The sequence below is a fragment of the Dichomitus squalens genome (assembly GCF_000275845.1).
Source record: "Dichomitus squalens LYAD-421 SS1 unplaced genomic scaffold DICSQscaffold_28, whole genome shotgun sequence".
Classification (NCBI taxonomy): domain Eukaryota; kingdom Fungi; phylum Basidiomycota; class Agaricomycetes; order Polyporales; family Polyporaceae; genus Dichomitus; species Dichomitus squalens.
In genome coordinates, this window is record NW_006766910.1 from 275,520 (window position 1) to 287,724 (window position 12,205).

General features: G+C 53.6%; 4 protein-coding genes across 4 annotated transcripts; all 4 read right to left on the minus strand.

The window, feature by feature from the left end:
• Positions 1–435: 435 nt before the first annotated feature.
• Positions 436–994, minus strand: DICSQDRAFT_172054 (uncharacterized protein; the record flags this gene model as incomplete). The annotated part of the gene is made up of 2 exons (XM_007367777.1): positions 436–636; positions 692–994. 2 exons carry the CDS (start codon positions 992–994, stop codon positions 436–438), a joined length of 504 nt encoding a protein of 167 aa, XP_007367839.1.
• A 990-nt stretch (positions 995–1,984) lies between these two features.
• Positions 1,985–2,185, minus strand: DICSQDRAFT_65000 (uncharacterized protein; the record flags this gene model as incomplete). The annotated part of the gene is made up of 1 exon (XM_007367778.1): positions 1,985–2,185. The coding sequence occupies one exon, from the start codon at positions 2,183–2,185 to the stop codon at positions 1,985–1,987; it is 201 nt and encodes a 66-aa protein (XP_007367840.1).
• A 3,613-nt stretch (positions 2,186–5,798) lies between these two features.
• Positions 5,799–6,425, minus strand: DICSQDRAFT_172055 (uncharacterized protein; the record flags this gene model as incomplete). The annotated part of the gene is made up of 2 exons (XM_007367779.1): positions 5,799–5,926; positions 6,182–6,425. 2 exons carry the CDS (start codon positions 6,423–6,425, stop codon positions 5,799–5,801), a joined length of 372 nt encoding a protein of 123 aa, XP_007367841.1.
• A 1,598-nt stretch (positions 6,426–8,023) lies between these two features.
• Positions 8,024–10,807, minus strand: DICSQDRAFT_181962 (uncharacterized protein; the record flags this gene model as incomplete). Its single annotated transcript, XM_007367780.1, has 5 exons — positions 8,024–8,094; positions 8,153–9,009; positions 9,075–9,271; positions 9,325–10,588; positions 10,649–10,807. 5 exons carry the CDS (start codon positions 10,805–10,807, stop codon positions 8,070–8,072), a joined length of 2,502 nt encoding a protein of 833 aa, XP_007367842.1. The 3' UTR covers positions 8,024–8,069.
• Positions 10,808–12,205: the final 1,398 nt, after the last annotated feature.

Below are 12,205 nucleotides of genomic sequence, written 5' to 3' on the forward strand. Positions count from 1 at the left end.
CCCACACCCGCATGCTACGTTCCCGTGATCGCCATGCCTTTGCCTTTTCCTTCCCGCCCTTTGTTCTCCCTTTGTCATCTTCACTGCCTCGCTCTCGCGCCTTGTCTTTGGTTGCTAAGCAGCCCTTCTAGTATATAAGGACCCCCTTAGGCACTCCCTAGTCCCCATCTCGACCTCTTGGTCATTGGGACTAGGTGAGTGACCATAGCGTTGTATCTCCCTCCGATTGCTAATGTATAACTTGGTCATTGGGACTAGTCTGTCGCTGTCTGCGTGAAGACTAGCTTTCGTAGGTCTCGTGCCTTCGTGCCGACCTCCGCTCTGCCCTCGTCGAGTTTTCTGTCACGTTTATCCCTCTCCCTCTCTCTCTCCCCTTTCGGCTCCTTGCCGCTCGCCTACGAGGTCGTCGCCGAACGTCGACCCGAGTCTACGCGCCTAGTCGCCGCGACAGTCCTTGGGTGCGCAGAACTCGCGAAAGAATGCGGCATCGATCTTCTGGCGCAAGATATCGACCTTCGGCTTCGACTCGTCATCCTTCTTGCTCTTCTTTCGTGACTTCTTCTTCAAGTCCGGTCGATTCTCGCACCGCGACAGCACTAAACCAGGTACGAGCTTGTGCTGGACGATGGCCTGGTTCTGGTGGTTACGCCACATCAGCGCGTGAAGGGCCTGGAGGCTCGAACATACTCACAAGTAGTCGAACCACCTTCACCTCCGACATCTTGTCCGCATCCTCAAGAGCTGCAAAGGGGTTGTTCTTTGGGCACTTGAAAGCCTTCGCACCACGCTTTTGCTTCCGGAAACCCGGACACGGGAGATGCAAGTTGAAGAACTCCTCCACATCATCCGCCTGCACAGCGCGGCCCGCAAGATCCTTGATGGACTGGACACGGTATTGGTCAAGGGAGACCTCACCCACAGACTTGACAACGCTCGGGAGTTTTCGAGTGATGTAGGGCGACTCCTCGAGGCCCCAGGCGGGGTCAAGCTCCATGATGAGCGAGTGGATGGTGCGAGGAGGTAGTAGAAAGGAACAGGATCTGCTTCGTGGTTAGATCATTAGAAGGGAGACGACGTTTTAAACGCCTCGTTGTCTCGGTTCCGAAACGGGTTGAATAGAACAATAGATGGGCCAACAGGCCAATGCGTACGGTTAGATGTATTATGCACCCGCACGCCTACCTTTTATATCTAGTGAGTATAGCGCACAGGTCATCATTGATAGAGTTCGGAAGCGTTCAATGTGATAGAACAAACAAGGATCGATTCTGTACGTAGCTGATGCGTACTGATGGCATTCTGCCTTTCCGATGGGGAACACGCTGCGAGAATGTCTGTATCGGCCGTGATATTGTTCAAATGTGTGGCACACATTGAAACTTAGACACTGAGGAAACCAGCCAAAAACTGCGGGCCGTGTGTGAGTCAGAGTTCGGAATGCTAGAGCACGTATGGATGTTATCCGCACCAGTACCAGAGTGATGAACCCTTCCGTAACATGCATTCGCGGATAGGAACTGAGGTCACTTTTGCGCAAAGCGGCCATGAAAAGTATACGATAACTCGAGCATTAGCTACATAGTAGAGGTCAGCTCAGAGTTCGGATGGCTCCCAAGGCTACAGAGCTGTCGAACATGATATATCCCTCTGTGCTTACGCAATACTAGTCAGCTACTGGCTGCTTATTCTAACGCGTTTTAATACCTAAAATGGTATGCTGCAACACGAAACACGAGCAGATTAGTAATCAGCGAGCAGTATACTGTTAGAGACGTACCATCTCATAAAGCCTTGTGATCTTCCATGCATAGCAAAGCGGCGATCTCCGATGCCGAGATGATGTGTGAGGGCGCGTCCAGAAAGCTACCACTAGGGAGTTAGATTACGCAGACTCTGATTGCGATGCTGTGTCAAAAGGGATGTGGATACTGGATGCGAACGTGAAGAAACAACGTCGTTTAGAATGACGTAGGAGCCAACATAGCTACAAGAACACTGGAACACGCACCCCTTCTTGATCTACTCGCTCCAAGCTGTGCGCAAGGCGTAATGGCCAATTCCAAACGCAGATGCCCGTGGACATTTCCCGACCTGACAGCGGGACGAGGTTGGACACGGCGATCTCAGAAAGGCCCATGGTTCCTCCGTTGTCCATGCCCTGTACGCTGCGCGACATGAGAAACATGCATAGCGGCCCAAAACGAAGGACTCACGTCGTGCCTCAGCGAGCATGTTCATGATATGGATTGCGCCCGAGAGCGTTTCCTATGGCGAAAAGCGAAGAGTTTGACCGAGGCTGGTATGACAGGTCGCCGCCGAAAGGCATCTGCAAGGCAACCAGATCAGGGTAGGCTTGCAACACTGGTGAGGCGATAAGCAGAGCCTACCCATACGAACTAGTTGCCGCCGCCCAGGGAGTCGGCGATTGTCGGAATGGCGATAGGTACGACAATGAGGTCAAGTACGAGTCGATCTTTCTTACTACGTGTGAGCCTTCGAGGGCGGAATGTTCATCATGCTGAGTGTGTGGGTGTACGGTCCAAGTCCCAGCATATATTTGAAGACGATGCAGTGATTGGTTCGGATTGAGAGTAGAGACAGAGACAGTCGGCAGTGGTCTTTGAAACTTTAGAGACGGAGACGTCGCGATGAGCTGTCTATATCAAGCGCTCAATCGGAGATAAGGCATGTATCCAACTCCGAGTCCGGTGATGTCGTGCCAAATGGACGCTTCTGCTCAGCAAAGCAGTGTTTCTAACTGTGTAACGCCATATATTGAATAGAAATATCTAAGAGAAATCCAGTGTCAGTGTAGCCCATACAACGCTCCGCCGATGTGTGCAAACACGTTGAAAGGGGGACTCTACATTCTGTCCTAGTGGAATTGAAGGAACAAAACGCAAAGCTCGGAGGTAAGCCTCCTATGGAATGAAAACCAAACAATAGTATGGTGGTAGAGGCGGAGACTTCACATAAAATTTCCTGCCGCTCACGTTATGTACGCCCACTAAGGCCTCGCGCGGACGGCATACGTACTCGCCCAATCTATTGAGCGGGTGCGACACTCCGATACACGCAAGCCAGCGGGTAACGACACGCTGGGTTCACATCTGAATGTTTGCGGCCGTTTTTGCCCCTCGGAGAAGCAATTTCGTTGCGGCTAGCATTCACCGACGAAGGCTCCCGGTCTCAGAATGAGGGTGTTCGGTCGTCGTCTCGCGACCATAGATCACGGAGTGCTCTTGCAAGGTGACCGAACATAAACCGGTGGCCCACAACCGACTTCGCGAGCTTCCGTTCCTCAGGAGTAGGTTCCTTGCCAACAGGACGCACGTAAAAAGCTTCCCAGCCGTGGCGGTCGAACTAAACAATGAGTACGAGAAGGTCAAAATGGGCTGATGGCGGCGAAGTTGTAGCAAGGACACTATTTATTGGATTAGGGACAAATAGAGGGCCCTCAGGGTAACGATACCGAAGCCTCCGAGCCACTTCCACCCCTGTACGGATTCCGCCCGCATACCAGCATGCACTCCGGGCGATCGTATGTGTGAAAGTGGTTTTTTATCCAGAGAGGAACGTCAGGAATGGATGTCGTCGCAATTCTAACGGAGGTGGCGCACGGCATAGTAGACGAGGACATGGGAGAACATTGCTCGCTCGTCGAAAATTTCTACCGGATTTGTGATACACGTGAGCAAGTTTGCTGACATGATTGGTATATTCTATGATTGCGCCTTAGCGTCAGTAGACTGCTGCGAAATGACCAGAGGAGCAACCCACCATGCGGTCCGCTTGAGTAGTCTTCGATTCCAGTCAGACAATCCGGGCAGCTCCCAGCCGGTCAAGACGCCTGCCTAGACGACTGTCGGTAATTGTCCCTCCCGAGCCCGCACGATCTCTGCGCGTATTCAGATATCAGTCCTGCTGATGTCGCAGTGCAAAAGGCGGGTCTCCGGTTTCGTAGCCGCTTCGTAGTGTGCTCCAAGTACGACGATCAGAACGAACGCAGACGTATTACAAGTCAATACACAGTACTCAGCACGCAGCGAGTCGTAGACGACAGCGATAAGCCGGCGCCCATACCGATAATTTTGGAGTGGCATGCACCCCTCATTCACAACGATGCCCGTGACTAGTCTCTGTGTTGTCAGAGTATCCCGTCTAGACGAGATTATGTGTGAGCCTTTTGCCTGACGTGCTGTGCTGTCGTGCAAGTGTCCGCCGCTCCTTCCAGACGCCTCTTCCGCTTCTGACTGCCAAGGATGAAGAACTGCCTGGTGTAGTCGGACTTGAAGAGGTTTCTGATGCTGATCAGGGACAGGATCGCAGAGGAGGGTCAGAACGAGCCTATATACGCTCCCACTAGTCGGTAGTGATGGTAGCCTGGGGACGCACTTCGCTGTCACGGATGAGAACAGGGACGTGTTGCACGCCAGCATCGTTGAGCTTCCGAAGAACTTGACCTTCGGTCTCGGTGAGCATGTACGACACGCGTCACGCGTCCTTGAGCCACGACCCTTCTCGCAAACATAGGGCGACGTAGCCACACGGACCTCAACAAAACTTTGGGAGCACGAAAGGGTCGTTCACATAGAGCTGGTAGCGCGGCCAGTCGCCAGCGAGGAGTGCTATGTCACAGATGCGGAGGAAAGGATCGGGCGATTGTGGCGCATCAGCACAGGGGTAGCGCTCGCCGCCGGCGCTACGGCTGGTCTTGACCGTCGTTGATTCTGCGTCCGAACTTGAGCTGAAACCATGTCCTGGACATTCCTCGAATTCCCTTCTATCTACGCCGACATCTCATGAATATGGGAAGATTACTAACAGCTGTCATTGTCTAAATGATACTCGGCGAGTTAGCACATTTTTTCACATCCTTCTATGCTCACCTCTCCCAGTGCCAAGTTCGCGTTCCATGAACATGAACATATGCTGCCGTAGTCCATCGTGGACTTCAGGTGTATCTGCATGAATGAGCTAATTTTTTAAGACATTCATGGATATCTGGGGATAACTGGGCCACGCATTTCCGAGAACTGCTCTAATAGAACACGATATGAATACTTCGAAAAAGATGAACAGAACTACTTCCACACAGCCCTCCATGGCGTACTCCCTGAATGCACTGTCTGTAAGTGCTTCTCTACTTGCCTATTGACATGAAGATTCATCAGGAACAATGCCAGACCACACCGGCAGCCTTAGCTGAGCCGGTCCCTGCACATCACTGTCAAGCGTGGGCAGGACCCAGGGCAACCGTCTATTGCTCCTCTTTTCCTCATCAAGGGATTCAATCACAATTCCTTCCTGCCTTCGGGCTACTGCGTGAACATCGCACTGGTTGCACGGACACTGGCACTAGCACAACACCAATCAACACATCAGACGACCATAGGGCAGTCCACCAGCTCACAAACTCAAAGAAAGTCGCCGCGGAATGTTTTCTGGGCGTATCTGTCAAGTCCATCGAGCTGAAAACTTATCCCTTTGGATATAGTAGAGTCGTTCCCGCATAGTATGCATACATCCGATACCCTCGACTCGCTGCCCGTTCTGCTAGTTCGCGCAACACACCTGCGCTTGCGTAGTCCCACTGTATCCCTTCTCTCCTACTACACATCTCCATCGTAGTCCGGAAACAGCATACATGAAGTCCGCTAATCTGGTAGTCCCACTCGTCTCCTACGACCCTACGATTGCCCGAAGCCCCACCGGCTAGATGGACGCCACCATCTACTGGCTGGCTAGGTCACAGCGCGCCTTCCCGTTCTTGACTGTCAGCGAACGGGTCTTCTTGATTAGTTGATGGCAGTGGAGGCAAATTTGACTGCCCATGGTTTATGTTGGAGGTCCCAGACGATGTCCGAGAGCGTGGACCCCGTACACGAGCTCTGTTGGCTGTGAAGGAAGATGGCGGCGCGCGGGGCTGTTGCGCGGAGCCGTAGCTTGAGCTAGGTGGCGTGGCGAGGTACGAATGAAGATCGGGGTACGAGTAATGTGTATGATACGAAGGCGGGATCGTCGACGAGGATATCGACATGTTGTCTGCATAGTCGGAGGGGGCAGGGGTTGCCGGTACAGCACTTGGTTGCGGAGGTTGTGTCCTCGACTCAATCCTGGTTGCGTTGTCATCGATTCATGTAGATCAGTTGCTAGCTTCATCGAGTCTCATAATACGCACCATAGGGACAAGGGAGGATGTTGTTCTTGAGCAGAAGGTCCGACGTTGCCATCATCCTGCGGCTGACCATAATGTGTGGCCTGCTGAATTCCATGACGCCAATACCAGCAGTGTCACCAGCAGCGCTGCCCTCGTACCGGGAGAGCTCGGTCATGTCGTGGCTCTCGCCTCTGCGAGCCATCGGAATTGGAGGGATGGTGCCACCGTGAGTGTTGTCCGAGTATTCGGTGGTCATCGGGGACATGTCGCCTCCCGTATCTCACCGTCTAAGAAGGTAGTCTTCATCAGTGAAAGCTGGAGCTGGCCCAGCAGCGTTTTCAGCGGCTGTGGAGACCTCGCGGCTAGAATCCTTCTTGGTACGGCGACGGCGAATGATAGTAATGATGACCATAATGAAGAGCACAAGGCTAACGAGACAGAGGACAGTGAAGACGCCGGCGACTGCCTCGGTGTGTTGGAAGAACCTGAGTTGAGAAAAGGAAGGTTAGCGATACCGCCACGATGCTCAAGTCACAGTCGTTTGCATGTCAGATTCAAGCAGTCGCTCATGCGCAGTGTTTCCTCCGCGTCCTGGCGAGTCACTCGGTGACCGGTCCAAATAGGGGTAGACGCTGGCCGATGGCGTTGCCAATACGGGCACACAAACGTCGACGCATCGACGAACAGGTGCAATGGAAGGCCAGCCGAAGACAGATAGCTCACCCCTTGGAACCACTGTTGTGCCTACTGCTATCGGCACCCGTAGAGGCACTTGGGGTCACACCGACCGCTTGCGTCGAGGTGGCGACTTGACCATCGGAGCTTGGCGTGGTGACAACAGCAGAGCCTGAATCGGCGGAGGCAGCGGTCGTTGGGGTCGTGGAGGTGGATGTGGATGTAGAGGTGGCTGATGAGGTAGAATTGGAGGAGGAAGAGGTGGATGAAGTGGATGAAGAGGTCGTAGTCCTCGAAGTGGGCGTGTCGACTGGCACAGGGCTAGAAAATTTTGGTGTAGTTGAAGCAGTCGTAGCTGAAGCGGTGGCTGATGAAGTAATACTCATCATACTAGTATCGGTAGATAGATTGGTGAAGGATGATTAGGACGGCATGCTGGTAGTCCACAATGGGGTGGACGTGCGTACGGCAAAGGAGTTGAAACCGTCGTGGTCGGGACTGACATGAATGTGTAAGAGGAGTTAGCTGCGGAGTCTGGGAGCGTCAAAAACGCGGGGACGGACTTGGTTGGGGGGAGCTATGAAGGGCGATTAGGACGGTATGCTGGTATTACACAATGAAGTGGACGTGCGTACGGCAAAGGAAGTGTGACCGTCGTGGTCACCGGGACAAATATGAATGCGTGAGGGGAATCAGCTGCCAAGTACCAAAGACGGCCCGAGGGGACGAACCTTGTGGGCGGGGAGATATGGCAAGAGCACAGGGTGAAAGCTGAGAAGGTCACGAGCGTAATGACTTCCCTTGCAAGAGAGAGCGGAAACACACTGTGCACACGGGGGTCAGCTTGAGGAGTCAGTCGATTGACTCGGACATCAAATACACGGTACTGTGATGCAGTGTATCACGTCCCCCACGATGGAAGTGCGATGGTGAAGATGGTACGTATATGAAATCAGATGGCTAGACTGTAGTGTATAATGGATTTGGTATGTCACAACACAGAAGTCAACCAAAGGTGGACCGCATCGCGCGCTCCAAGTTTACCTGACGTGCACAGCAGCCAGAACGACAGTGGGATAGATGGAGGTAACAAAGTAGGATGAAAGACGGATACAAGTTGATTATTCCAAATGTATCGAAGCGGGGACCGAAGAATAACACTCCGAGGAGAAGTGAACAAATGGAGGGAAAACGGGTGCACAGGGCACACGCATGGGATCTGACGGACACCATGTCATGCACAAGGAGAGATTTTATAACTGTTGTAATCCTTCTCGTGAGCCACGTATCTCCGCAAATTCCAGAAGCACGCCCTACCACGTCTCACGGACGGGAAAACTTTGCGCGTGCCGCGTCGAAGTGCGTAGGCGAGCACGCAGAGAGACATTGCGCTCGGGTCCAGACGTCCGCCGTCGCTTGTTGCTCGTCTCTCGATCTGTCCTTGAAGAAGCCGATGCTAGTTTCGACGCATCAGCCTTCACGTTCGGCGACGACTTGCAACATTGCGAAGACTTCGGGATGCGGTCGCCACCCCGCCAGTCGGGATGACAGACCAAGCTGTTCAAGACATTGAGGAAGTAGTCATGCGTAGTGATCTTGCTCGCAAGATCGCGGTCTCTCGCCGTCGGAGCATCGCTACACGAGGAGGCTGGCAAATAGTTAGTCTTCGGAATGGTATACTCCTCCTCCTCCTCCTCCTCCTCCTCCTCCTCCAGGATCGCTTTCAGGTCGTATTTGTCGAGAGGAATCAGGTCGAAAATGGGCGAGGAAGATCGTGTCCGCCTCATGTGAGAACGCGCAGGAGCAGCCGACATGAGCTTGCGTCCTTCGTCCTGGATAATCTTGTAGTGTGCCCTCAGGCATTGGAGCATGGTGGCGAGGATCGAGTCCATGGGGCTCTCGAACAGGAGCGGGCCCTCGCCTGCCCCCGTTTGAAGACGTCCAGTGGACTCGACCGTCGAGGATTTCTGTCCGCACGGGTACATGCGTCCGAGAGCGGCGTAAGTATTGAAGTATTCGTCGATCCAGAACGAGACGTCTGGACAGTTCGAATGGAGGGAGCGCACTGAATAGTACACCAGAACATGAAAGAATGATTCGAGCTCGTCGGAGATCTTGATGGCCTTCGGTTCAACCTGAAGGAGCCGGTTCACGGACATGAACTGGTATGTTCCCTGAGATCGCGAGATTGATTGATGTCAGTATCAGCACTATCAAAGGATGAGATGGCCGAACGCACCTGCGAAGCCGTGCACAACGCCTCGTCGTCATCCACACTCTTCGACAACTCCCAGTCGGTGAGCAGCCCAGTCCATAGCATCATGGGGCTATCGCCGTCGTATGTACGCTTGATCCTGGGATAGATGAGGATATTCCCGCTGCTGATGTCGCCATGGAGAAGGCGTGTTGCCGGGTTGGTGGCAGCCTGGTGATGGGCTACGAAGCGGATGGTAAGAAGATCATCCGTCACTAATGTGCAATCCTCTCACCAAGCAAGCAGTGCAGGACGACAAAAACCAGCTGCCGGCCATATTCGAAGTTCTTCAGTGGAAGACACACCTCTTCCACAGCGAGCCTGTAGTGCTTGTGCTCGGGAAGCGGCTGGTCCGAGCCCACAGTCGAACTTGAACTATATGCGCTATTCTGCAGCGAGCGCTCGCCGCTGGTGGCTTGCATCCTTTTGCGCTTCCTGCTGCGGGGCGATGCCGACACAGAAAGGGTGTATGAAGACGACTCAGACGACCCTGCAGACGAAGACGAGGAGACCGTGGAGATGGGACATCTGCGCTCCCACCAGTCCGCAGTGATAGTCACTTGGTCCTCGACGTCTCCATGGCATACCAGAGTCGGAACGTGTTCAATGCCCGCCGAGTTGAGTTTCTCAAGCACGTCGCCTTCCCTGCGGGAGATCATGTACGATGCTCGCCACGCGTCCTTGAGCCACACGAAGCGACCTGTCTTGCAGTCAAACGCGACGTAACCACGAGTGCCCCTCCCCGTCACACCAGGGGCGCGGAAAGTAGGCTTGCCGACAAGGTAGCCGCGAGAAGCCGTGCCGTCAGCGACTTCGAGTTTGTAGCGAGGCCAGTCGTTACTGATTGACAGACGGAACAGCGAGCGGACGTAGTCGAAGACGAAGGGTTCTTCCTCTTCAGACGCGGACACCTCTCGTTCCATATGGCTCATGTCTTTGGGATTCTTTTGCGCGGCTAGATCCATGCGCAGGAAATCAACGTCACCAGGAAGGACGCGAGTGGCGCTAGGATCTAGACCGATTCCCGCGTCGTTGAGATGGGAGATCCGCCAGAGCAAGTCGCAGAGAACGGAAGGCTGCTTGACGTAATCGATAGGTGGAGTAACGATGACGCCTGCTCTGTCCCAGCGAAGCAAACGAAATCGACGACCGATCACTAGGAACATGAAGAGGAATACACGTTGCTGGGCGGCGAGAAGCAGCTCGGCGGTCGCAGAGATCTCATCGAGCAGTTGCTTCCGAGAAAAGTCTAGAAAGCCGTACTCGTCGTTGCGTTCGATGTCCGAGAAGGGGTCGACTCCAGGGTCCTTTGCCTTAAACTGAATCGGGAGAAGCTGGTCGGCCCAGACGGGCTGTCCCGCCTTGGGTATGGATGTGTTTCGAAACAAGGCCGCAGTGGTGTGGTGACCTATTTTGTCGTATTCGATGGATGTAGGGTGTTGTTGATATGAGGAGCAGGTCAATCCCTGGACGAGATTGTGGTCATTGACGATAGCCATCTGTTTGAGGCACCAGGTCAGTTCGGATGGAAGATGAGGACGGTGGTTAGCAGTACTCACGAAACGCTTAGACAGCTGTCTCTCCTTGATCTGATTAGCTCGCTGTAGAGCTGCAAATGGGTTTGAAACATCGGGCCTCGATGCATCGACGTTAGCAGAACCCGGCAGGAAGGCGTCGCGAAACCGGGTGCTGCTGATCTGAACAGCAGAGATCGCCATTATCGACGAGAGAAGTGCCGAGCGGTGAGCAAGCTCGAAGTGACGTCCGGGTAGATTGAGAGCAGAAATCAGTACCGAGACAGTGATAGTAAGGAAGTCGGTGGCTATATGGAGATGAGCAAGGATCAAGGAACAATGGTGTAGTCAATAACCGAGTTGAACCTGGGATTAAGCGCTTGCTTGGGCCTACCATGGATTGTGATGAGCGCGGAATCGATCTTGCCGAACACGGCCTCACTTTATATACACTACGTTGAAGTGCAAAATAAATGTCGACTTATGAAGCGACACTGGCGTGCAAAGACATTCGGTATCACCCGCGACGCAGGGGTCGAGGTCTGTGGGTTCTTCCGAGGTAGACTGGAGATAGCTCTTGGTTCATATCTAGATAGATCGGGTTCAGAAATGGGTGTCGGTTGGCTTACGCTAGCACTTTGTCTCGCCGTATATGACAGGATCTCCACAGGGCCGACATCTACATCCGCCCAAGCAGTGGATATCGCACTCACAAGTCAACAGCGCTAACTCCACGCGGAGGAGGAGTGAATTGCGCGTCCGGTGGTGCAATACGACCGGCTGCACACTTCGAACATGAACGCGAGCATAAGGACAGCGTCTGCGCTTCGTAGCTGACTTCTGGTAGAGCAAGACTCGGACACATTGTGATGCTAATGGATGGTGTCTGAGACAGGTCAAGTGGAAGAACGAAGAACGAATTCGCCGCACTTACGAACTAAATACCAGATCATAATTCTCGTGCAAGTGTCGGAGTAGCCCACAGAGCGAGCATAGGAAGGCTAGAACCTGTCCATATGCCAAGAGGCAGAGGATGGGGAGGGCTGCCGCCCCCCACTTGCGCTGGCACGATAGACGCTAGATCGAGATAAGGACTGTACCAGTCATCGATGACGTAACCCATTCGGCCAGCCCTACGTCTAGTGTTGCCGCCAATTCGAGTTGGGCTTGACGGCTGGCTTGACTTGGCTCGAAAATCACGCAGCTTGGCCCCGGCTGGGCGGATCAAGCTGACGTGGATACCGCTCCAGCTCGCAATAAGCTGGAGCCAAGCGGAATGGTCGGAGACTGCCCAGCTGGCTGGTCGTGATGACACCATTTCGTGATGGATTGCCGGTAATGAAAAGACCTACCCACGAAGCGCTCGACATCTGATACTGAACGCTCCATATCGCTATTCATCTTACCCCCTCCTCACATCGCGTTATCCCCTTCCTCGCCATAGCAAGAGCCAACCATATCTACTCATACTTTGCAATGTATCTATAGCCAGATTATGTGTTTTCGTAGACAGGTTCACGCGTTTTTGAGCCATCCACCTGACAAACTCCCATCCACTTACCGGCCGTGATGACGACGGTTCACCCTCATTTCGCGAGGAGA